The 24,875-nt window shown below is 49.0% G+C and overlaps 1 protein-coding gene across 9 annotated transcripts; it reads left to right on the forward strand.

Annotated features, from left to right (window-relative positions):
* On the forward strand, positions 1-24,632 carry BRD2 (bromodomain containing 2). Of its 9 annotated transcripts, none has more exons than XM_081140443.1 (14): positions 13,434-13,520; positions 15,943-17,252; positions 18,853-19,156; positions 19,405-19,496; positions 19,768-19,905; positions 20,312-20,450; positions 20,529-20,743; positions 20,838-21,212; positions 21,729-21,857; positions 22,052-22,294; positions 22,426-22,691; positions 23,249-23,553; positions 23,695-23,817; positions 23,928-24,632. In XM_081140443.1, exons 5-14 carry the CDS (start codon positions 19,795-19,797, stop codon positions 24,062-24,064), a joined length of 2,043 nt encoding a protein of 680 aa, XP_080996569.1. In that variant the 5' UTR covers positions 13,434-13,520; positions 15,943-17,252; positions 18,853-19,156; positions 19,405-19,496; positions 19,768-19,794; the 3' UTR covers positions 24,065-24,632. The 9 variants fall into 9 exon arrangements, with proteins under 9 accessions (XP_080996565.1, XP_080996563.1, XP_080996569.1 ...); XM_081140442.1 differs by lacking the exon at positions 13,434-13,520 and adding an exon at positions 15,320-15,564; XM_081140444.1 differs by lacking the exon at positions 13,434-13,520 and adding an exon at positions 18,284-18,355 and having other exon boundaries at positions 16,521-17,252.
* Positions 24,633-24,875: the final 243 nt, after the last annotated feature.

Below are 24,875 nucleotides of genomic sequence, written 5' to 3' on the forward strand. Positions count from 1 at the left end.
GGCTCTAACCGGGGCCGGGCCGGGCCGGGCGCGGGGCGGGGAAGCTCCCGGTCCCGCAGCGCACTGCAGGCCCTCCGGACCCCGCTCCCGCAGAGGCACTCCCGTCGCCAGCAGCTCCAGCGCGCTCCGCGGTGCTGGCAACGCCAAGGTGAGCAGGGCACGCTCCCGCCTGCAGAGAGCGTGGAGTCTAATCGAGGGGGCGGTGGTAACGGATAAACTGGACAATGTGACGTATTTGAAACGTATTTGAATAAGAACGCGCCGAGTGGTTTGGAATTAGCAATTTTATGAAGTTGAAGGAATGGATGGGACATATCAGGATGGCCCCTAAGAGTCTTGAAGAAAAAAACAATTTGATTATATGCACAACCCAAGGACACGGACAGTGGTGGGGAGAGGGACTGTGGAGGGGTATGGGACGGGGTGGAACGGGTCATTGGGGAGAAAAAGGGACATCTGTAATATTCTAAACCAAAAAAAATTTTTAAAAAAATTTGATCAACAGAACATGAGTGGAGAGAAAAGCGGTCAAGGGATCCGCACGTGTGTACAAGTCAAAGGCACCTGAGCTCCTTGCTGCCGAGCCTCCCCCGCGGGGAAGCTGGGTGTGGATGTTGTGGAGCCGGCTCACGTGCTGTCCAGAGGAACTAGGATTTTAGGCGAGAACAGATCATATAAGCCCCGTTATGCCACAAGGAGGGGCCAGCTTTTCTTGGCAGATGATGGAGATACTAAAACTGAGGCAGCGCCATCATTTCAACCTTTGAAAAGAATTGTTCCGATATTTCAAACAATGAATGGACTGGAGCTTAGAAAGAATTGAGGCAAAGCTGCTGATCAAGAGTCTGTAGCATATGACATCAAAATTAAAAGTCTCACACACACACTGCCCTTTTGTAACAATATAGCAATGGTTTAGGTGAAAATGTTAAGATCCAGAGTTAAGTCAGGAAGAGAGGCGATGGGGGAATGGAATATTGAGGTAATCAGGAAGTAGCCTCCAAAGGGCGTGGCTACTGATTAGATGTGGGAAGGTCAGATGGAGGGTCAGAGATAACACCCAGGTTTCTGAATGGGTGGCAGGGAGAGACGTGAGTGATGGACAGATGAAAGGGATGAATTCAGTTCTGTACAAGTTGAATTTGAGATGCCCATGGATCAGCCACGCAGGAGTGAGGCGTATGCGTGTGGATTTCAGCTTTGGGCTGAAGAACCTTCATTTGAGAGTCACCGGCACAAATGTTGAAACAGAGGTGGTAGACGAGATCACCCAAGTGAACTGCGCAGAGATGAGTGGGTGCATGAGTTCAAACCCCAGGCCTCACGCCCGCCAGGATCCAGGACCCAGGACCCAGTCAGAGCACATAGTGCGCTAGGTATTCAGACTGAGACATTTACCGCAGAGAATTCATTGCAAAGGCAAGAAGTGCAAAAGGGATGGAGAGTGGCTGGAGGTGCACAGAGGAGCGAGGAATACCTGGAAGTCAGAAGCTGCTGTGGCCCCTGAGCAGGAATCCATGTCTGCACCTGCTGTCGCCCTGACGGACAAACTGTCATAGTTGGTGCTGAATCTCCTGAAAAGCTGTCATCTCCAGCAAGGCGGGCTCACTGAGAAGGTACTTCCTGAATCACCTGTTCTTGCTGCTGCTATAACTCCCTGCTACTGCCAGTCTTTTAGAGACAAGGCAGGAAGCTTCTCGGTTTCTCCTGTCTGCTGAGCTGTCTCCTACTGAGAGACTCTAACAGGAAGCCAACCGCCAGGAAGCTAGAAGTACGCGCCTTGCAGACTCCGAGGCCAAGCAGCCCAGAGCCCAGTGTAGGAGGGGAGCCAGGCACTGACGCCGTGTGGTAGGTAACCAGTGCGCTGAAATGCGCTAACTTGTGAGAATCTGGTGGCAGCAGGAGCATCCAGAGAACGAGAGAAGGAAGAAACAGATTAAGAGGAATGGAGGTGTCCCACGAAGAAGGGCAAGGCCAGCATTATCAAGTGCTACTGGAGAGTGTCCCTGCATTTGGCAATAATGAGATGGCTGACGGATTTATGGAGAGCAGTTTCAGTGTTGTGGTGGGAGCGACTCCAGATGGCGGTGGGCTGAGAAGTGGGAGGTGAGGAAGAAACTGTCAGTGTATAGCTGCAAGTTTGATAGAGAAGAAGAGAGAAAGACAGAAGGGGTGGGGGAAGGTGCAGTGAGAAAGCATTAATGTGGCAATTAAGTAACCTTAGAAATTAATCTATGTGAATGTGGACCAGACATGTTTCTGAGACTTTCAAAATCCATACCCCTTTTCGAAAGCAAAAAACAGCAATAACAGCACCCCCAAAATAACTCAGGACCTCCTGGATATTAAGATTTGTGTGGGGGTGGGGCTGGGGGTGGGAGGCAGAGTGCCAGGGCTAGAGTAGGGTTTGGAAATGATTGTATTACCCTCCAAAACATGGAACATTTTCCCACTGTCTCTCCCTTTGTGGACTAACCCATGTTAGTTGCTGTGGTGGAGATTCAGGCCCCTAGGAAAGTAGAAAGTCTGTGATATGCCCAGGCCCGGAAGGGGAGATGTATGGCACTCAGCCACCCAGGGTGCCATGAAGGATCAGATAGTAAATATTTTCGGCTTTGTGAGACACTCCATCTCAGTCCCAGTTCCTCAGTCGGGCTGCCCAACAGCCCCAGGCAGCATGTGAATGACAGAGCAGGGCTGTGCGCTCCCTCCTGCTCCTCTCCCACTTCTCAGGCCTCTCCTCACTCCTTCCCGGACTTGCTCTCAGCTATTTTTTAAATACTGTTGTTCCTGGAGTTTTGTTCTTAACCTTCTTTTGACTTATGGACGCTGAAATTTGAATTTCATATAACTCTTGTAACTCACAAAATATATATATTTTTCAACCATTTAAAAATGTAAAAACCATTCTTAGTTCTCAGGCCGTATAAAAACAAGCTGGATTTTGCTCAGACCATAATTTGCTAAACACTGTTCTATGCATGTGCCAGAATTGGGATGGGGGACCCAAAATAAACCCACCCTCCAAAGAAGACCCCCACTGGCCCGTGGGGATGACAACTGGTTAATGAACACATTGTGCAGCAGATACAGCGGGTGGTTTGGAAGGAGGTCTGGGTGGGAGGGCTAGGAACACATGCAGCAGACACTGCAGCTCCTCTGGGTGGGAGGGTGGCGGCAAAGACCCGAGTGAGAGCTATAACCCCATCACCAGGACAGGACTGAGGCGTGGTTAACTCCTCTCTCCTGGTGTAAATGCAAAAAGGTCAAACACTTGTAATGCCCCTCCCTCTATGTAACCCTTCTTCCCATCAGGACTCTCCAACAACGTCCACAATAGATGATCTCAAAAACAGTCTTTCATCAGTTGGGGGAGTGATAATCATGGGCAAGAGAGGAGCAGGCAGCCAGTCTGGCCCCCCAGAAACTGTTCACTCTGGTCTTCAGATATGAATGCCTCTGAGAACACCAGCATGCCCACGGCTGACGCTCAGCTCTCCCATCCTTTTTGTCCTGGCAGAGCCAAATTTTCTGAAAAAGTCATGGCAACCATCTCTCCACTTTCATACTTGCCTTTTAATACTTACCCCTCCACGGTGGGGCTGTTCACTAGTATTCTGGTGTTGCTAAGTCACATGGACTCTGCAGTCTCTGCAACATTTGACACTGTTGGCCCGGCCTCCTTCCAACCTTTCCAGCATCTGGGCAGCGCTCTCTCCCGGGGGTTTCCCCCCATTTCCCTGGCACTCTGTCTCCATTGCGCACTCCTTCCTTTCAGTTACCCTTTAAGTGCTGGTGTCCCTGGAGGTTGGTCTTCAACTTTTTCTCTTACATTGTCCATGTCCTGGATGGCATTTACTCCCACACGCCTTCCCTTACCACCGACTGGCTCAGCTCTACTCTGCTCCACACCCCTTGTCCCCAACTGCCTGTGTGTGGCTTCGTGGGGGTGTCGACAACAGCAGTTCTCAAACCATATTCCCCACAGAAGTCTCCCTCAGGAAAAATTTTTAAATGTATTTTTTATTCTTAAATTTATTTCAACACTAAACACATTTACATAATAATTATGCAACACTTTATTATATTTAATAAGGCTATTTTGGTTGTAAGCAATAGAAACCAATTCTGGCTAACTTACAATTTAAAATGGCAATTTATTAGGAAACTGAGTGAGCTCATGAAATCAAAAGAGTGGAATAAGCTAGCCCCGGGAAGGGGAGCCATGGGGCCTAGCAGCGGGGTACACTGCCATTAATATGCAACAGCTCCAAAGGCACACTGCTGGGCGAGGCAACCCGACTGGCTCAGCTTGTATGAGGTGTGCACCTCGATATCAATGAGCTGTGGCCAGGCACATCATCACCCCTATGCATTAGAGCTGTTTCCAGAGACGGGAGAATCATCACGAACCTAAAAACCACACCTCTCTTGAACTTGTGGCATCCCAGCTGCTTGAGACCATCTGAGGCATGAACAGGTAGAATCTGCATTCATTCTCAGGCAGCAGTTCCCAAGTAACTGCCTGGGTGACACATGTGATCTCCTTGATGCTCTCTGGTCTGTCACAAGTCTGGCCACAAACTCCAAATATACTTGTGATATGACCTGATGTTGATTAATTAATAAAAATATTTATATTCACTAACTGATTTCCTTTGGACCTATAATTAAAAGGATTTTTTTTTTAAATCCTCACCCAAGGATATTTTTTCCATTGCTTTTCAGAGAGTGGAAAAGAGAGAGAAAAACATCAATGTGACAGAGACACATTGATTGGTTGCCTCCCGCATGCACCCATACTGGGGCCAGGGATCGAGCCTGCAACAGAGGTATGTGCCCTTGACCAGAACTGAACCCGAGACCCTTCAGTCCAAGGCCAACGCTCTAATGACTCAGCCAAACCAGCTAGGGCTAAAAGGATTTTTAAAAATCTCTACTAGAAAAATTTCAAACATACACAAAAGAGAATAATAAACCCCTATGTACTCATAAATTTCAATGATTTTCAACCTTCTGAAAGCTTTCTATTCTTGTTTCATCTATTCTCCTGTTCCACACACTTTTTTTTCCTGTATTTTTTTCAGTAAATGTTTTTAATATATTTTTATTGATTTCAGAGAGGAAGGGAGAAGGAGAGAGAGAAACATCAGTGATGAGTCATTGATCGGCTGCCTCCTGCACGCCCCCTGCTGGGGATCCAGCCATGTGCCCTGACCGGGAATCAACCACAATCTCCTGGATTCTAGGTCGATGCTGAACCACTGAGCCACGCCACTGGACTCCTGTAGTATTTTAAAGCAAATTTTGTCATTGTATTCCACGAGGAAATATTTCTATGGGTGTCTATAATAGATAACTTTTCTTTACAATAACTATACTACTATCTCCAATAACATTAAAAACAATTGCTTAACTCCATTTAACACAATATGTGTTCGTTTTTCCCTAATTATCCAAAAAATGTCTAAAAGGTGTTTTAAATGAAAAGCAACGTCTTATGGTTTCCCAACTGTGCTTTCATTCTTTAAAACACTGGTAAATTTTCTATTTTATATTGTCTCATAACTCCTCTCGATGGTTCAATAATTGTAATAGACAAATTAAATTTAGCAATTACTACTCTGAATGTACCTCCATCTCAAAATTTACAAAACCAAACTCATCACCTTCCCTTCCCAACATGTTCCAACTCATATTCAAGACCTTAATAAATAACTATCCAGCCAAATTATCAGAGCTACAAATGTGTCAACCTTGACTTCATTTTCCTCAAACCTTCTCACTCCATTGTTTACCAAGTCCTATCAATTCTACCTCTTAAATAGCTCTTAAATCTGTCTTCCCTTTTCTTTCCATTCCCACTAGCTCAGGCCATCATTGGTTTGTTTCCTCGATTACTACAACTTTCTTATAAATTGGCCTCTGTCTCCAATCTCATTCTTATTTTCCAGTGCTGCCAAAGGGACATTTTTATTATGCGTATTCAGTCACATCATACTTTTGATCTGGGCCCTACTTAAGCAACTTATATATTCCTTTGAGATGAAATCTCACCTCCCTCAGGAAGCCTTCTGGGAACTGAACAGAGATTAGTGCATAGCATCTTCAGGGTGCTTCCACAGCACCTGGTGCCTGCCATTGCCATCATTTTTTTAAAAATTTATCTTTATTGTTGAAACTATTACAGATGTCTTTTTCCAATTGACTCCTTCCACCCCTTCCACCACCCCCTTTCCGACCTACCTCACTATTGTCCGTGTTCATGGGTTGTGCATACATGTATATTAGTCTTTGATTAACCTCTTCCTGCTCCGCCCCCCACCCCTTCCCTCTGAGATCCATCAGTCTGTTCCATGCTTCCACGTCTCTGGATCTGTTTTGTTCATTGGTTTATTTTGTTCATTAGATTCCACATATGAGTGAGATCATGTGACACTTGTCTTTCTCTGCCTGGCTTATTTCACTCAGCATAATTCTCTCCAGGTCCCTCTATACTGTCTCAAAGGGTAGGAGATCCTTCTTTTTACAGCTGGGTAGTATCCATGGTGTGAATGTCCCACAGCTTTTCATCCCCTCATCTCCTGATGGGCACTTGGGCTGTTTCCTGATCTGAGCGATTGTAAATTGCGGTGCTGTGAACACAGGGGTGCATCAGTTCTTTCTGATTAGTGTTTCAGGATTCTTAGGCTATGTTCCTAGAAGTGGGATCACTGGGTTAAACTGGACCATCATTTTTTTTTCCTTTTCCTTTTTTTGGTTAATCCTCACCCAAGGATATTTTGTGCACTGACTTGTTAGAGAGTGGAAGGGAGGGAAGGGGAGAGAGAGAGGAAGAGAAACATCGATGGGAGAGACAGCGATTCGCCGCCTCCTGCCTGAGCTGCGCTGGCGCAGGGCGGGAACCGCAGTCCCGGGCGGGCGCGGGGCGGGGCGGGGCGGGGCGGGGCGGGCGCTCTAACCGCGGAGCCTGTGCGGGCACCTGCCCCGCCCGCGCCAGCCTTGCTACCGCGCCTGTCCGCGCCTGCTCCACAGTCACCTCACCTCCCGCCGCAAGGTCCCTAAGAGATCACATCGTATTCTTCCTCACCTTCTCGGCATCCACCAAGGTCCACCGAGCGACCACTCACTGGGTGAACAAACAGCCGCCAGCGGCCTGGCCAGTGTGGCTCAGTTGGCTGGGTGTCAGCCGCTGCACTGAAGGGTCGCCCGCTCAACTCCCAGTCAGGCGCATGCCCAGTGGTGGGCCCGATCCCCAGTTGGGGGGGGTGTGGGAGGCAGCTGATCAATGATTCTCTCTCACATTGTTTTTTCTCCTTCTCTCTCTCCCTCTTCCTTCCCCTCTCTCTAAAATCATAAAAACATATTTAAAAAAATAAAATTAAAGTAAGTGGGCTGCTAGTTACTGAAGGTGTTGAAGCTGAGCCACAACAGATCATCCCTTCTAACAGAGATTTCAACAGTAAATCTTACCAGAAATGTCTCTATTCTACAAACACCTTCACCCCCACTGCCCTCCCTGTGCGCCCCACCACTCTTCCCACTCCATCCCTAGGTCCTTCCCAACTGCCACTTTCTTCCTACTTCCACCTCCTACTTCAGAAATCAAACCTAGCCACCCAGCTCCCACATGTACCTTCATTCCCAGTTCAGTGTGTCTCCTCATGTCCATAGTCATCCTCTCCTTTCGCTACATTACTAGGAGTAACAATCCTCTCAATTGCTCCACAAGGTTGGGATTTATTAACCCCACTATATGAACAAGGTCTGTGGCTCAGAGAGGTTCATTCAGTTATTTATTTCAGAAATATTTGCTGAACACCCTCTACGTACCTGGAAGTATGCTGGACACCACACACCTACCATCAAACTTGTAACCTAATAAAAATAAAGAGACATTAAACAAACATACAAATCTATAAAAGCAAATTGTAAAAAGTACTATGAAGGAAAAGAACTATGATTCCCTAAGAGAGACCAGCTGGAGTTGGAGACCTTCTGATATTGAAACGGGATCTGGAGGGCAAGTAAGAATTAGGCAGGCAGGGTGGGAAGAGCGCACCGCCGGAGGGAACAGCATGTGTAGCGCCCGGAGGCAGGAAGGGGCTGGCTCCTTCTAGCAAATAAGGAAGGACCAATGTGGCTGGAGCAGTCAGTGACGCAGTGAGGCCAGAGGCAGGCGGAAGCAAAGCCAGCTGGGACCTTGTGGACCAGGGTTTTGGGTTCTCTTTTAGTGCAGTCAGTCCTGATGCTGCACCTACTTTATTCTTCAGCTCATGTGTGCCTGTGCTAAGGTTGCTAACTGGCCCACCTCCAGCCTCTTCAAAGCCAATCCATGGGGCATACTGTTGCTAAGTAAATCTTCCCACAAAGGTAGCTCTCACTTCCCCAGTCAAAAAGCTTAAAATAGTCCCCTCCTTCCTACTATAGTCAATCTGAATTGCTTGGCCTGGGTCCCCTGCACTTGAGTTCTATCCCCAGGTGACAGAACTGCTCTCCAGTATCAGTAGTGACCCCAGAGCCAACTAATGGTTGCTCCCCTTCTTTATTCCCCCAAACCCATCTGTGGGGTCTCACTGCCTCATCAACCAGAACAGGGCTCCTTAACCTGCAGTCCCATCATAAAATTCAGGGGTCCATGAACTTCGATGGAATAAATAAGTCACTTTGTTTTAGTTTTATGAATGTAGTTCAGTTTTATGATGGAGAAAATAAATCTTTGTAGTACTAGCAGTACGTTAATGTTGTCATCAATAGAAATCATCAGTTCATATTTTCATATCACATATACAGACATCTCTAAATATTTCTACAATTATGGGAGTTGTGAGACCTGCCAATAAATCATTTTATTTAATATATAAGAAACATGTATTAATAAGAAAACACATATTGCTCTGGCCAGTGTGGTTCAGTTGGTTGCAGTGTCATCTTGTGCACCAAAGGGTCTCGGGTTTGATTCCCGGTCAGGGCACATATCCAGGTTGTGGGTTCGATCCCTAGTCGATGTATCTCTTTTCCATTGATGTTCCTCTCTCTTCCTCTTTAAAATCAATTTTTTAAAAAATCTTTAAAAAAAACCCCAGACATTTTACTAGACCATCACGCATTTCTTCAAATATTTTTATAATTATTTTATTTATGCATTTACAAATATGATTGTTGGACAAGGTCCAAAGTGCCACCAAACTGCCAAAGAAGTCCACAGCACAGACAAGCTTAAAAACTCCTTTGGCAAACATGAAGTCCTCACTGGAGCCCTCTCCTGTTCTGCCTTACTCACATTCTGTTGTTTGCTCTTCCTTCCTGTCTGACGCTCTTCTGTTGGTTCCACTTTCTATTCTTGCTCCCTGGGGAGCAAACCGAAAGCTCACTCCTTGTCCTACAACTCAATTGTTTCCTACTTCCTCCCTTATAAATCTCACCTACCTGCCTGCCTAATTCAAAACCTGCCTCAAAGATGACCCCAAATCTACCTCTGCTAATCCTTTTTTCTCCAACTTTCAATCCCGGGTCTTAAAATACCTGCTGTGCTTAGCAATCAGAATAACATACCGTCCAGGGGCAGACCGCCTGGGTTCAAATCCCAGCTTTGGTCACGTACTGAAAGTGTGGCCGTGGGCAAATTATTTAATGTCTCTTGCTTCAGTTGCTTCATTTGAAAAACGGGGGGTGACAACAACAGTATCTACGTTACAGGGTTATAATGATTAAGAGAGTTAATACATGTAAAGTACTTACAACAGGGCCTGATAAATTTCAAGTACTCAATAAATGTTAGCTATCACCAGTCTCATCTCCTTCCAACCGCACACTTTCATTTTTAATTTTTTTATTGAATTTATTGTGGTGATACTGGTTAATAAAATTATATAGGTTTCAAGTGCACAATTCTGTAACACATCATTGTATACTGTATTGTGTGTTCACTACCCAGTCAACTCTCCTTCCATCACCACTTCTCCCCCCTTTACCCTCACATTTTTTGTTTATTAACAGGTATAGTTCTAGCTACCAGAGATATGAAGATAGAGTTCCCATCCTACGACATAACCCTCATCAAGTCATTGCTCAAAAACTTGCAGTGACTCCCCAAAGTCCAAACTTAACAGCACTAGAAATCCTTCGCAATATCACCTCAAATCAATTTACCTTCCAGTCTTCCCTCCTTCAGCTTTACTCTTGAAGCTTTTATTCTCTTCCGGCCAGACTGGACTGCACTGCTCTCTGTAAAAGTGACCTGTGCTATACTGCTTTGTCTTTCCTCACACCATCCCAGTGTCTCAAAAATGTATCTGACAGCAATGATTGTTTCTTACTATGATTATTTCCCCAATACTATGGATGGTGCCTCACAAACATATACATTACAATCTTACCTAAGTCACATACTTACACATCAATTTCCTTCAACATTTGCTGACTTTGTGAGCACCTCATACTGGCAGGTACTATGCCAGGAGCCAGGGATATATACTGGGGCAGGGGGAAAAAGGAGTGCGACATGGCCCTGTTCTGAGGACCAAAGTCTAACAAGGGAGAGGAGCATGTAAGCACATAAACGCCGTTCACTGTGAAAGGTGCAATCATAAGGACACCAAGGAGTGGGCAGTCAGCTGAATTTGGGAGGCAAGAGTAGGCTTTTCAGATGCTTTGGGGGCTTAAATGGATTGGGGAAAAGCCTATTATGTGTTAGACTGCAGTATGTGTAAAATACAAAGGCATAAAACAATGGCATGTCTAGGAAATAATTCATTATGGCTGGAGTATAGGGCACAAAAAGCGGCTAGATTCAAGGCTGAAGAAGTAGCAGACTTTTCTGTCAAGTGCAGGAATTTGGACTTTCTCTCACAGAAAATGAGGAATTAATATAGGGTTTAAACACTAGCACATGACCAGAGTTATACTTTGGAAACCTCACTCCTAACAGAACTGTGGCAGAGGCAGAGAGAAAAATCTAGAGCAGCGCTGACAACAGGGCTTTCTGCAATGATGGAAATGTTCTCTAACCTGTGCTGTCCAGTAGGTCAGCCATTAGCCACCTGTGGCTAATGAGAACTTGAAAGGTAGCCAGTGCAACTGAGGAACTAAATTTAAAATTGTATTTAATGTTAACTTAACCCTTTGCGGTTGTATTAAATTTGGACATGGGTGTCGTACTGGTCGGAATTAATTTCCATTGAAAGAGCAGTGATACATAACATGCAAGATTATGAAGGATAAACAAGAGAAATTATGAACTGATACATGAATGAACAGAGTTAAGATTCGTACAGTTCCTTGCTGTGGTGACTGAGAGCAGACATACGACCAGGACGGTAAAAAAGCTTTGGTGGCTGAGAGTAGACAAACGACCGCAAAGGGTTAAATAGCCACATGTGGACAGAGTGTCATTCAATGGATATTTTAAAGGCAAAACGGTAAGTCTAGTGGATATAAAGCTGTGAGAAAAAGAAATCAAGAATGTGCTCCCAGATTCCAGGTTTTGTGACTGAACAGCTGCCATCAGCCAGGCTAACAGAGGAGCAAGTCTCATGTGCATACAGACTGCATCAATCTTGACCAGGTTAAAGTAGCTGAGGGTTATCCAAGCAGTAATATTTAGTAGCAAGTTAAGCTCTGGAGAGTTGTCTGAACAAAAGGTAGAGATTTGAGAAGCTTTGAGTCACTGAATGAAATTAGAGATGAACAGAACTAGAAGCACCCTGAAGCAAAATCCTGGCAAACATCAACACGTAGGAATAAAGCAGAGTCCATGAGGAGACTGGAGAGAAACAGCTGGACAATAGGGAGAGAAACCAGTGAGACTGGTCACAGAAATCAAGGGTGTAGAGAATTCAGGAAGGAAGCTTGATCAAGTGTCAAACGCTTCAGAGAGGTCACTTAACTGAAAAGTGCTTCCTGCCTTTGCCAATCCGGAGGTCCTTGGCGACATTCGCCAGAAGTTTCAGTAGTGGAAGAAAGGGGCAGAGAGGAAAATTTAGGTAATTTCAGGTCTTGACTGTGCAGGGGAGCTGAAAGGTAAATATGAGAGTATATAAAGGGATACAATAGTGATAAGGTTACTTTCTTTCCCTTTTTTTTTTGTGGGCTGGGAGTAGAACAGAGAAGTTTAAAATGCCAGTTGGTAGAAAAAGGTTAGCTTCAGAGTAATAGATAAGGTCGAACATTTTAAGGTATTTCCTTAAACAGGAGCGGACTTCTAGTACAATGGTAGCAGACGTGGCCGTTTACAGAAGGGCGAGGGAAAGCGGAGAGTCCTGCAGGTCGGCCTTTCTGTTCTGTTAGCGGTGGGGAGTGGGGGTTATGGACTACGGAGCGAACACTGTGACTATACGCCGACGGTCGAGGAGACTGTCCACGAACCAGTAAAAGGTCTGCTTTAGGTAGCAACTCAATCACTGTAACACCCCTAGGTTCTATTTTTATGGGACTGAATCAAGATCAAAAGAGTGAGGGCAAAGCCTTAGGGAAAACTATGTTTTAATTTCAGTGGTCGATGGGTAAAAAAGTAAAAGTGAGCAGAAGGCCGGTAGGTTGGGTAGAAGGCCGGAGTCCAGGGACTAGCAGGTCTCGATGAAGTAAGGAAGTGTAGGTAGGGTCAGGGAAATGAGAAGTTGTAAAACTCTAAGCCAAAGATGGAAACGAAACGCCCACATCTAGCGTCCACACCGCATCTCCCCGCAGCAGGCACCGGCAGGATGACAAGTCCCTACACCGGGCAAGGGGTCCCACCGGGCCACCCCTCAATCTGCAGATCCAGGCCCCGTTCTCCTTCGCGGACTACAGCGCCATGGCGCGCATTTCCGCTGGACTCAGGTCAAGACGAGTCGAGCGTCTCCTAAAACCTGAGGGAAAGGGAGAGAGAGAGGCCGCCGGGCGGGCTCTGGGGAAGGGGAGCGGGAGGCCGAAGGTCCCCTCGCCGCGCCCGCTTCCGCCCCACCCACCGCGCGCGCTCCCGGAAGCGCCGCGGGAGCTCCCACGCCTGCGCCCTGCTGCTCTCGCCGCGGCCTCCGGGGCTCCTTCCCCTCCCCCAACCCGGCCGCACCCTTGCGCCTGCGCAGTGCAACATTCCCGGGCTGCGGTAGCCATGCTGAACCCGTAAGGAGAGGCGTGGGGGGGACAAGGTCGGCGACAGCGGGATAGGAAGCCGGGACTATAGAGAAGCAGCGGCATTAGGGCTCACTGAGCCTCTGGAAATAGGCCTGGGCCATGCAGTTCCCTTGGCGCCTTGTGGCGACCCCCAGGAACCTTCGGAAATCTGGCCCCCGTGGACGGGAAGGGGGGGCGCTCGGCACGTGACCCGCGTCAGCCAATCTGGGTGTTGCTGACGTGTCCGCGCGGCCCAGATGATTTCCCCACCCCCCTACTCCATGGAGAAGGGAGGGGCTGGGGGCTACGCCCCCTCCCCCAACACAGCTTCAGTTTCCGGGGTGGGGGGTGACACCCCGGATTACATCTTCCCCCCGCACCAAGCCAAGGGGAACATTGGATCCCCCCTGGAAGGTTCCAGGATCCAGGTAAGAAGGGGCCCTTGGGCGGAGATGTTGCCAGTAATTTACGTGCTTAACCAATGGTGGGGAGTCCGGGAGGGGGATTCTTGGGGTTCAGAATAGAATCCTGAGGGTGGGTTTGTCCTTCAACTATTTCACAGCCAGTGGGAGCGTAAAGGGGGGCAAGCTGGAGAAGGGCACCTCGGATGGGGGAAGGGAATGGCCAACCTCATGCCTCCATATCAATGGGAGGGCAAAGGGGCTTGGGGCGGTGTGCCCCCCCATTCCCTTCGTCCCCTCGGGGGTACAGAAGCCCGGAGCCAGGTGAGGTTTCCTTTTGGCGAGTGGGGTGCGGGGGGTAGTGACCTAGTGGGTTGAGGAGTGGGAGTGGTGACTAGTCCTTATTTGTAGGTGTGAAGGTTTAGAGTGGGCAGCCCGGGGTGTGAACTGAGATTGTTCCCAGGCCCCCACTCCCTTTCTCCCCAGACTCTGGAAGGAGCATTTCTGTGCGTCCTTTGTGTCAGTAGTAGGAAGCTCGCAGTGGTCACCTGGCACACTGGAGTTTACGCTTCGAGTTGCTTATCAAAATTGTGTGCATTCACGTGGACACGGCCTGTGGAGCCTTCTGCACAAACCTTTGCCCCGTTGGGGTCTTAACTGAGCATGTGTCTACCCCAGGCTGGGGAGGGCTTACAAGCTGAAAACTCGGGGTCTGCTTGGGAGCAGAAACCAGGCCCAAGGTGGGTGCAGGGAGGGCAGTAGATAGCGTGGTCTGAAACTGGAGGGAGTGAGGCTTAGGACCTGGAATGATTTCACAGCTCACAAGGTTTCGGGTTTCTCCAGGGTGGTGTCGTTCGCCTCCATCCCCTCCCCCACTCCTAACAGTTCTCTCCTTGTGTACTGCGGGGGAGGGAACGGAAAGGAGGGAAGAGTTACTTTTCCAAATTACTGAGTAGCTGTAGTCTCCAGGGTGACTCATGTGGGGGAAGGGAGGATTGGGAGGGAGCGGCGGGCAGTGATTTTCCGGAATGCGGGGAAACAAGCCAGAGTAATGTCTGGCTGCCCTTTCGCTTTCTAAGGCCCAGTATTTTCTCTGACCTCCTAAATTTTTCTTTCCCGGCTGGCCTCTGTGCGGACTTGCATGGCCCCGGGTTGAAAAAAGCAGATTTGGGAGGCTGGGCCACTGGGGGAGGGGAGAAGGCTTGCAAAGTTGCTGTGTCATTGCCCTCCCTGCTGCAGCCACCGGGCGGGCCCGTTTGTACTGTCGGGCCGAGGCCTGGTCTCTGGTGGCGAATCTTCTTTCCAGGGGCGCACTTCCCCCGCAGGGTTGCCCGACTAGGGAGGTCGTGAAGACAGGAGGTTGACGGCCATTTTAGACGCAGTAACCAGGTTGAGGCTCAAGAACTGCAGAGGAAGGGTGACGTGTTTGGAGCTCAAGGATGTAGGCCCCCAGGAACCTTTCCGAGGGGAGGGGGCTCTTGTATTTGTTGACTTGCATTAATTTCCTTTCTGTTTTCTTTTTTGGTGTCCAGAAAAGGGGAAATGGTGGGGCGGGATTTACTCTCCCATAAGGGGACGGGAAGCCCCAGAAATAATGGCTTTAGAGATCCTGACCGAGTTATGCTCTTGCTCTATTCATTCGTAGTCTAACCCGATTCGGATAGCCAGCTTGTGGGGACGACTTAGGTGAGTGGGTGGGGGGAGGGGGCGAAACCGAGCTCCCAAAATGGCTCCTGCCCCTCCTCGGAGGCGGACGGCCCGGGGGGAGGGGAGAAGGGGAGAGGAGGGGGAGGGCTAGTGAGCCGCAGCGGCCGCCTCCTCCGCTCGCCCTCCTCCCTGGCGCTGACCGATGGACCAGCCGCTCCGTGGGGAGGTCTACGGACCCTGGTGGGGGGATGGGGGGCCTCCAGCTCCCACGACGGAGGGACCCTAAGGGTGTGCGGGCATGCCCTTGGGGTGGGGGAGGTGGGGGAAAGTTCGAGCTCTCGGCTGTGGTATTCAGTGTGATTCGCCCCTGCCTGGACTTGTTTTTTTCCGCTCTGAGCCAGACACCGGAATGAAGTTTGGGGAGGTGGGTTTCATACCTAAGTGTGTTTGCAGGTTTTGTTCCCACCTAAGGGCTGCCGAGGTTTTGTCGAGGTTTTGCGAAGGTATTTGTATTGATACAGTATGAGTGTGTAGGGGTCGGAGATGTGTTTGGGGTGCAAGTTTTTGGAACGAATTCTAGGTTTTATACCTTGTTGATTCAAGATTTGGGGAGTTTTTTGCCTTTGTCTTTCTGTTGTTTGACCTGGGGAAGGGCAGGGACGATTGTAAGACCAGCCAGCCTGTACTTTTTATTGTGGAACATGGGGCCGTTAGATCCCGTCCTCGCTACGTCCGGGAGCCTTTCGCCGTTTGCCAGATACCAGGCCGTGCTTTTAAGATGGCGTCTTCTTCCTCATTTCAGGTTCTTCACTGCGGCGGCCTCGCGGTCGAGAACAGTCACCCGCCGGGCGTCCTGCGGCCACACCCTGGCGGGCCCGGGCTGGCTACGCCCACGCGGCCCCCAGCAGCCCTGCCTGCCTGGCCTGTGGAGGAGCTACGAATGGCACGACCTGCCCGAGCTTGGCAGTCGCCAGTCGCCCTGGGCCTGGAGGCCTGGGAAGACTTTGTTGGAAAGGGAGGTGGGGAGAGGGTGCTGCACCCTGCCAACGTCCTCGTCTCCCTGGAGTCGCCGGCCCACGGCGCGGCCAATTGGCTCAGTGGTACGGCGGGTCGCCGCTCCCCCGTGGGTTTATGCGGCACTCTTCTGCCTGGTGACTGACGCTTTGGAAACGAAGTTTATGACATAATCGCTTCAGCGGACCAATAGAAAATGCTCCCGCGGAGAGGCGTTCCTTCGCCTTCGACCGGACTTCTTCTCGGGCGCGAGCGAGCGTGCGCGCGCGCAGGGGGTGGGGGAAATTTCGAGCACGGTGGCGCGCATGAGCGGCGAAGCTCCTCCCCTTTGCCTATATATAAAGGGCTGGCGCGGGGCTCGGCGGCGCCATTTCGCGCTGGAGTGGAGCAGCCTCTAGAACGGGCTGGAGGATTCTGCCTACCGATACAGAGCCTTCGAGTCGCCGGGGCCCGCCATTGCAATCCACGTCCATCCGCTTGGAAATGGCCTTCGTCTCGGCCTATGAACGTTCCCGGCGGACAGTACAGACCCCATAGAAGCCCCCGAAGCTCCCCTTTTTCGGGCCCCGCCCAGTCCTCGGAATCTGTCCACCCCCTCTACTCCGCCCTCAAGAGGATTTCAAAGATGGAGGCGGCGGCTCCCTAAACCACTTTCCGTGTTCATCCGCCTCCATCGAGATCGAAACGGGACCTCGTCCGCCTCGGACAGTCCCCGCAGGAAGAGGGGATTCTTGCATACCAACAGCGGGCAAAATTGACGACGGTGTCTGGGATCGGGGGCCTTCCTAGGGTTCGAAGAGTCCGTCTCCCCTCGCTCGCCCGCCTCTGCTGAGGTCGACGCCATTTTCTCGCTGTCCGCCTCCTGTGGAGCGCGCCAAGCTGCTGGGAGCTTTCCGTGAAGCAACGGAAGACTGCTTTCGTGCCTGCCCGGTGGGGGGGGGTTGTCGCCTGGAAGGCAAGGGCAGCGGCCCCCCCTACTTCCCGGGTTATGCTGGACCGGGCGGTAAGGGGAACGGAGGCCACCCGGACTTGGAGCGGCTGAGTGCAGTGCCGGTTCCCCGCGGTCAAGATGCTGCAAAACGTGACTCCCCACAACAAGTACGTGGTCGCGAGCTGGAAGGGGACGTTGGGGGGCTGCAGCACGGGGGAGAGGCACGTCGGGTTCGGAGGGAATGCAGAACTGACTGGCGCGTTGCTGTTCGGCGGCGCGACTGTTGACTCGGGGCTCGCGGAGGGGCTCAGCGGCGGTTTTGGAGCCGAGGTGCAGTGTCCCAGACTCCGCGTATGGAGGGAGTGCAGGCTGTCAGTGTGTGGATTACTCTCCCTGTGGTGGCCCAGTCTTAACCGAGTCGGACAGAGCTAGGTTGGCGGCGGAATGTAATGCGAGGACATTGGGCTGCGGGTAGTGAGCCTGGTGTTTAGTGACGGTTTGTCATATAGTCCTTTTGAGGTGTTCGTGGCCACATCTAGCGCCTTATAGGGTTGCCATGGTGACAGAGCTTCAGGGGCTGGCAACGGGAATTCCCAGAGTAGGGTAGAGGGATTATTGTTTTAGCCGGTGGGTTCCTGGTGTCTAAGCTAGGTTATTAAACCCCCTGCTTGTCTTTCAGTAACAGGGTCGGTTTTGTGTTGGGGTGTTGTGTTTGTGTGGTGGAGGGGACGTTTTGATATCCTTGAGTTTCATTCAAGGCGGGAGGGTGGAGCTAAGGATTCTAGTCCAGCTGTTTTCAGGTGTAAATAGTAAGATCTCGGAGTAGTGATTTTAATCTTAGGCCCTAGGAAACACCTGGTCCAGAGGAGCACCAGAGAGAATGTATACTTGAACCACTGTTGGCCTTCGATCTCATAGTTGATGGTACAGTGAGAATGGTTGGAATCTTGTTTTTTGGCCAGGTTGGGGCAGGGGGTCTGTCTCTAATGAGAGAACTTGCTGACCTTGACTGGGCATCTCCATTTTTTGAGTCCCTTGGAGAGAGATTAGATTTGCAAAAATTTCTGGGAGCTGGCAGCTGGATTATTCCAGGCTGTGAAGTCTGTCAGCTCTCCTTGCTGGTTTTTTGTGTGTTTTGGTGTGTTTTTTTTGTTGTTTTTTTTTTTTTTTTTTTTGAGTTGGTATGGTTTTCCTTTAGATTTCTGGTCCATTTTCTGCTTCGAAGTTAAATATGCAGAGCATGTGGAAGATGTTCATCTTTTCTGCCCAGGTGAATCTTAGTTGTCTCATCATTTTATGAAATTCTTCCTATTTTCTTCTCTTTCTCTTTTCATCTGCTTCCCTTAGGCTCGACCACCATGGCAACCATCAAGCCCCTAGTGGATGGGGCCCTCCTCAGGCTTGGCTTGAGTTTCTAGGCTCCACCCATTTTGCTTAAGTTTTTCCCCCATAACCTGTGGTTCTCAGTAATTTCCTATAAGAAACCATTTGGGAGCTTTTTTTCTCCTAAATAATTTTTAAAAAATAGATGATAGAGTCTATCAGACTCAGAAGGTGGGACCTAGATAAGTGTGCTAGAAATAAGGAAACAAAAATGTGGGAGTAGGGGACAAACAAAATATCTGAGAATGTTTAAATACTTGCTGGTAGTTAAGCTTGCCTACCTCTCACTAGGTCCCAAGCCTGAATTTACTTGGTATATAGTTTAAATTGCATTCTCCCTAATTTCTGTGAGATTACATCTAATTTTGTTTCCAATTTCCACAGGCTCCCTGGGGAGGGGAATGCAGGGTTACTGGGGCTGGGCCCAGAGGCTGCAGCGCCTGGGAAAAGGATTCGAAAGCCCTCCTTGTTGTATGAGGGATTCGAAAGCCCCACAATGGCTTCAGTGCCAGCTTTACAACTGACCCCTGCCAACCCACCACCCCCGGAGGTATCCAATCCGAAAAAGCCAGGACGGGTTACCAACCAGCTGCAATACCTGCACAAGGTGGTAATGAAGGCTCTGTGGAAACATCAGTTTGCATGGCCCTTCCGGCAGCCTGTGGATGCCGTCAAACTGGGTCTGCCGGTGAGTTGAGAAGTTGGAGTGGGGAGGTGTGGGAATGAACAAGAATGTGTGTGAGTGGGGGTGGGCTATCTAGTATAGGTGCTGCGGCCCCTAGGTATTTCCCATCTCTCCTGCATTGGGCAGATAGCCACCAGATTTCTGGATTTTTGGTCCTTTGTCATTGATCCAACCGTTTGCTATCTTGGCATCTCTTATTGTGCCCTCCATGTGTCCTTCCTTAACTTTTGTGCCCTGGCTCCATTTTACAGATTCCCACCCCGGGTTGGGAGAGGACCACGGTGGCCAAAATTCTTAGCTTCTTCCTCTCCCTCATGCAGCCCATGGATAGCCAGCCCCAGAGGTAATGTCACAGGATGGGAAACCTTCCAGAGTGGGTGGGAGGTGGGTGGTTAGAGAAAGACAGTAGGGGCCTCCTGTTGGGTGTTAAGGATACTATTCCATTTTTTTTTTCTGTCCTATAGCTTAATTGGGGCCGCAGTTTAGGAAACTATGTACTCCTTTGACACGGGGTGTGTGTGTGTGTATGTGTGTGTGTTGGGGTAAGTAGTTTTTGCTTAGGAGAACAAGCATGCATTTTTCAGTGGCTCTGACCTAGTTTGTTTTGTTTTTAGGATTACCACAAAATTATAAAGCAGCCCATGGACATGGGTACTATTAAGAGGAGACTTGAAAACAATTATTATTGGGCTGCTTCAGAGTGTATGCAGGATTTTAATACCATGTTCACCAACTGTTACATCTACAACAAAGTGAGTTTTTCTCTGTGTGTGTTCATTAATAGGGAAGGGGAGTGCTTTTATTGCTAGTCTTGTCTACACAAAGTCTAAGTCTTTTACTATAGGAGGTATTCTCAGTAGTCAGGATCTAGAAAACCTGAGCTCCAAAGTATACCACTACACACAGTGATATGGTTTCAGAAATTCGGGGTTAAGGGTTGTATAAAGTAGAAAACTCTTCATACTTGGGGATGGTGGCACTGTCAGAAATTCCTAGATGCCTGAAAAGAGCAGCATATTTTTTCCATGTGAGATCTTCCCTTAGTTTTGAATTTTCTTTCTTGGTTGTATTTTGAGGGACAGGGTTGACAAAGAAAGTGGGAATTAGTGGCCCAGTGTAGTATCTTGCTGGTATTTGAACCTTTCTTGTTTTTTATAGCCCACTGATGATATTGTATTGATGGCACAAACGCTGGAAAAGATCTTCCTACAGAAAGTGGCGTCAATGCCACAAGAGGAACAAGAGCTTGTGGTGACCATCCCTAAGAACAGCCACAAGAAGGGGGCCAAATTGGCAGGTAGGAAGAGTGGGTGTTCTGCTAATGGAGAACGAAAGATGGGAAAGATGACCAAACTAACCTTTTCTTTTTTTCTAGCACTCCAGGGCAGTATCACCAGTGCCCATCAGGTGCCTGCTATCTCTTCTGTATCTCACACAGCCCTGTATACTCCACCTCCTGAGATACCTACCACTGTCCTCAACATTCCCAACCCATCAGTCATCTCCTCTCCCCTTCTCAAGTCCTTGCACTCCGCTGGACCCCCGCTCCTTGCTGTCTCTGCAGGTCCCCCAGCCCAGCCCCTTGCCAAGGTATAGATCCGTGGATTTCTTTTGGACAATGGGGAGGGAAAGCTTGATAGAGGTAGACCTGAGGTAAAGGCTTCTGTCTTGTTTTTCTTCGCAGAAGAAGGGGGTAAAGCGGAAAGCAGATACTACCACCCCTACACCCACAGCCATCCTGGCTCCTGGCTCTCCAGCTAGCCCCCCCGGGGGTCTTGAGCCTAAGGCAGCACGGCTTCCCCCTATGCGCAGAGAGAGTGGCCGCCCCATCAAGCCCCCACGCAAAGACTTGCCTGATTCTCAGCAGCAACACCAGAGCTCCAAGAAAGGAAAGCTATCGGAACAGTTGAAACATTGCAATGGCATTTTGAAGGAATTACTTTCTAAGAAGCATGCTGCCTATGCCTGGCCTTTCTATAAACCGGTGGATGCTTCTGCTCTTGGCCTGCATGATTACCATGACATCATTAAACACCCCATGGACCTCAGCACTGTCAAGGTACCCACTGCATGGGGCAGATGGGATGCTCAGGCAGTGATTGGAGCCTAGGGATCAATAAAAACCAACAGTCGTTTCTTACAGGCACACAGCATTCTTTGGTTCTTAATATTTTACTTTAACAAAATAGCAATGTGGCAATTGGTCAAGTATTTGTTACGAGTCCCTAATTTCTGGAGTTTGAAACTATATGGTGGGTTTTGTCTTCAGAGCAACACTATTCACAGTTAAGTCCTACTTATTGGGGGTATTGGGTTAGGGAAGTTAACAGGTGAAGGGTAGGTTGTCTAAGGCCACTGACCCGCCCCTGTTACTTAGAAATGATTTTTTTCCTAGACAAAGATATTTCTTCAACCCACCCAAATTCCTTTGACTTCACACTTGTACGCCAGGGCACAGATCATTAAAGTCATCCCCACTGTGCTCTTGAGAGGGCTGCTCTTGCAGTGTCTGGGGTTGGCAGGGAAAGGTGAGTCTCCCTGCCTGTGCAGCTTCTGATGCTGCCTCCTTCTGCAGCGGAAGATGGAGAATCGTGATTACCGGGATGCCCAGGAGTTTGCTGCTGATGTGCGGCTTATGTTCTCCAACTGCTATAAGTACAATCCCCCAGACCACGATGTTGTGGCCATGGCACGAAAGTTACAGGTAAGTGTCAAGGTTGGAGTTTGGCAAAGAATAAGTAGGTTTGGGGAGAGAGGTTTTTATCACCTGCGCTGCACAGTCTTAACATGAGGCTCTCCTAATCTTTACAGTTGCAAATTGGAGCCGTATCACCAGGTGGCTGGGTACAATCAGGGCACTATCCCCCAGCATGGTTTTGAGTCTGCCTCTCTTTCTAGGACGTATTTGAGTTCCGTTATGCCAAGATGCCAGATGAACCCCTTGAACCAGGGCCTCTGCCAGTCTCTACTGCCTTGCCTGCTGGCCTGGCCAAATCATCTTCAGAGTCCTCTAGTGAGGAGAGTAGCAGTGAGAGCTCTTCCGAGGAAGAGGAGGAGGAAGATGAAGATGAGGAAGAAGAGAGTGAAAGCTCTGACTCTGAGGAAGAAAGGGCTCATCGCTTGGCTGAACTGCAGGAACAGGTATTTGTCACTGTTCAGTTTACTAAGACATTCTTGCCTGCCTGCACTTTTTTCTTTTCTTGGTCTTTTTAAATTGTTGTACTTGGTGTGTATTTTCCCATTTTACATCTTGATTATTTTTTCCTTTCTAGCTTCGGGCAGTACATGAACAACTGGCTGCCCTGTCCCAAGGCCCGATATCTAAGCCCAAGAGGAAGAGAGAGAAAAAAGAGAAAAAGAAGAAACGGAAGGCAGAGAAGCATCGAGGCCGAACCGGGGTAGATGAAGATGACAAGGGGCCTCGGGCACCCCGCCTTTCTCAGCCCAAGAAGTCCAAGAAAGCAAGTGGCAGTGGGGGTAGCAATGCTGCTACACTAGGTACCCCTGGCTTTGGACCTTCTGGAGGAAGTGGTACCAAGTGAGTTGGAGCAGGAGGATGCTTTCTCCCATTCCTTACAAAGTTCTTCTATAAGTGGCCAGGTGACAGACAAGGACTCTGAGGACCACATTGTCTCTCAAAGCTACTCAACTCTGACAGTACAGTATAAAAGTAACCATAGGCGATAAAGATGTGAACACTAATGTATGTTGCAATACAATTTTATTTACAAAAACAAATGGCAGGACAGATTTGGCTCCAGGGCCACAGTTTGACTACCGCCTCTAAACCCATGACTCCATACTTGATTTTTGTTTTCCGTGGTGGGGTGGGTTAGTAGTGCTTTGGGGAACAAAAAGATGTATTCACGCCAACCAGCATACCTATATCTAGTTCACAAAGCCCCCCAAGAATGTGAAGTGGTTGGCATTCCCTAAAACAAGTGTCCCAGTAGCCCACCTCTGACTCACTTATTTGCCTTAATGGCAAACCAGGCTGCACGCCTGGCAGGAATCCAAGTTATTGGATTAAAGAGTGGGAACCTATTGGGAGAGATTAAGGATGCTTCTCTAATTGAGAGTTTTTTTTGCCCATAGACTGCCCAAAAAGGCCACAAAGATGGCCCCACCTACCCTGCCTGCAGGCTACGATTCAGAGGAGGAGGAAGAAAGTAGGCCCATGAGTTATGATGAGAAGCGGCAGTTGAGCCTGGACATCAACAAATTACCTGGGGAGAAGCTGGGTCGAGTTGTGCACATAATCCAAGCCAGGGAGCCCTCTTTACGTGACTCAAACCCAGAAGAGATTGAGATTGATTTTGAAACTCTCAAGCCGTCCACGCTTAGAGAACTTGAGCGATACGTCCTTTCCTGCCTTCGAAAGAAACCTCGGAAGCCCTACAGTGAGTATGAATGGGGTTCACCAATCTTCCTGAGATTCTCAGGACAGTTTTAAAAAGGGGGTGTTCAAGAAAGGAACTTGGTAACGCAATAAAACTAGGATGTTTATGGTAATCTTACTCCTGATATGTGTCTCTCTCTAGTCATTAAAAAACCTGTGGGAAAGACAAAGGAGGAACTGGCTTTGGAGAAGAAGCGGGAACTAGAAAAGCGGTTACAGGATGTTAGTGGGCAGCTCAATTCCACCAAAAAGCCCCCCAAGAAAGGTGAGTATCCTGTACATCACTGTAGATTCACTGCATTCTGCCCTCTTGACCTTTTCTTCACAAATGGAGGTCAGATTTCTACATCTTTAACCTTTAACTTTGTTCTGCAGCGAGTGAGAAAACAGAGTCGGCATCTGCTCAGCAAGTAGCGGTGTCACGCCTCAGCGCTTCCAGCTCCAGCTCAGACTCCAGCTCCTCCTCTTCATCTTCGTCCTCTTCAGACACCAGTGATTCAGACTCAGGCTAAGGGGCCAGGCCAGATGGGGCAGGAGGCTCCGCAGGACCGGACCCTTAGACCACCCTGCCCCACCCCTTCCCCCCTTGCTGTGACACTTCCTCATCTCACCCTCTCCCCCCACTGTAGGAGAGCTGGCTCTGCAGGGGGGAGGGATGCAGGGACATTTACTGAAGGAGGGACATAATGGACAAAATAAGGTCGAGTTCCCAGCCCCATTGAGAGTGACCTCTTGAGTATAGGGCCCCCATTCAAAACAACTGGGACAGGGCAGGGAGTGGGCAAACCTGAGGCCATAGTTGCCCTGTTCACTTGTAAAAGCCCAGTTTTGAGGTTGGTTGGTTCTAATTTATTTTAAGCTAGGTAAGGGTGAGGCGTGTGGGGCCACGGTCCCCTTGGCCTCCGTGGGGAGGGAAGAAGGGGGAGCTCATTTTTTACGTTGACATTTTTCTACTCTGTTTTCCCTTTCTCTTCTCCATTTGGGGCCCCTGGGGGTTTCTGTCATCTCCCCATCTGGTCCCCTGGATTGTCTTTCTTTGTCTGTTGATTCTAACTTGTAAATAAAGAAAGTATTATTCAAGTTTTGAGTTACCTTACCATTTGTTTCCGTGGTACTTCAAAAGGAACATGGTAGAACTGTCTGAATTTTGAGGAGAGAAAAAGGCAGAGCCATTCTATAATTGGATTATATCCTGGTTTTTATACAAATCCGTAAGCTATTGTAGTGATAAAAGTAAATGCATCTACCCCTTATAAAGTAAGCCTTTCAGAATAACCTTTAGGTGCATGATTTGCTGTGGTTTAGATGATGAAAACAAACCCT

The sequence above is a fragment of the Miniopterus schreibersii genome (genome assembly GCF_964146895.1).
Source record: "Miniopterus schreibersii genome assembly, chromosome: 6".
NCBI lineage: Eukaryota > Metazoa > Chordata > Mammalia > Chiroptera > Miniopteridae > Miniopterus > Miniopterus schreibersii.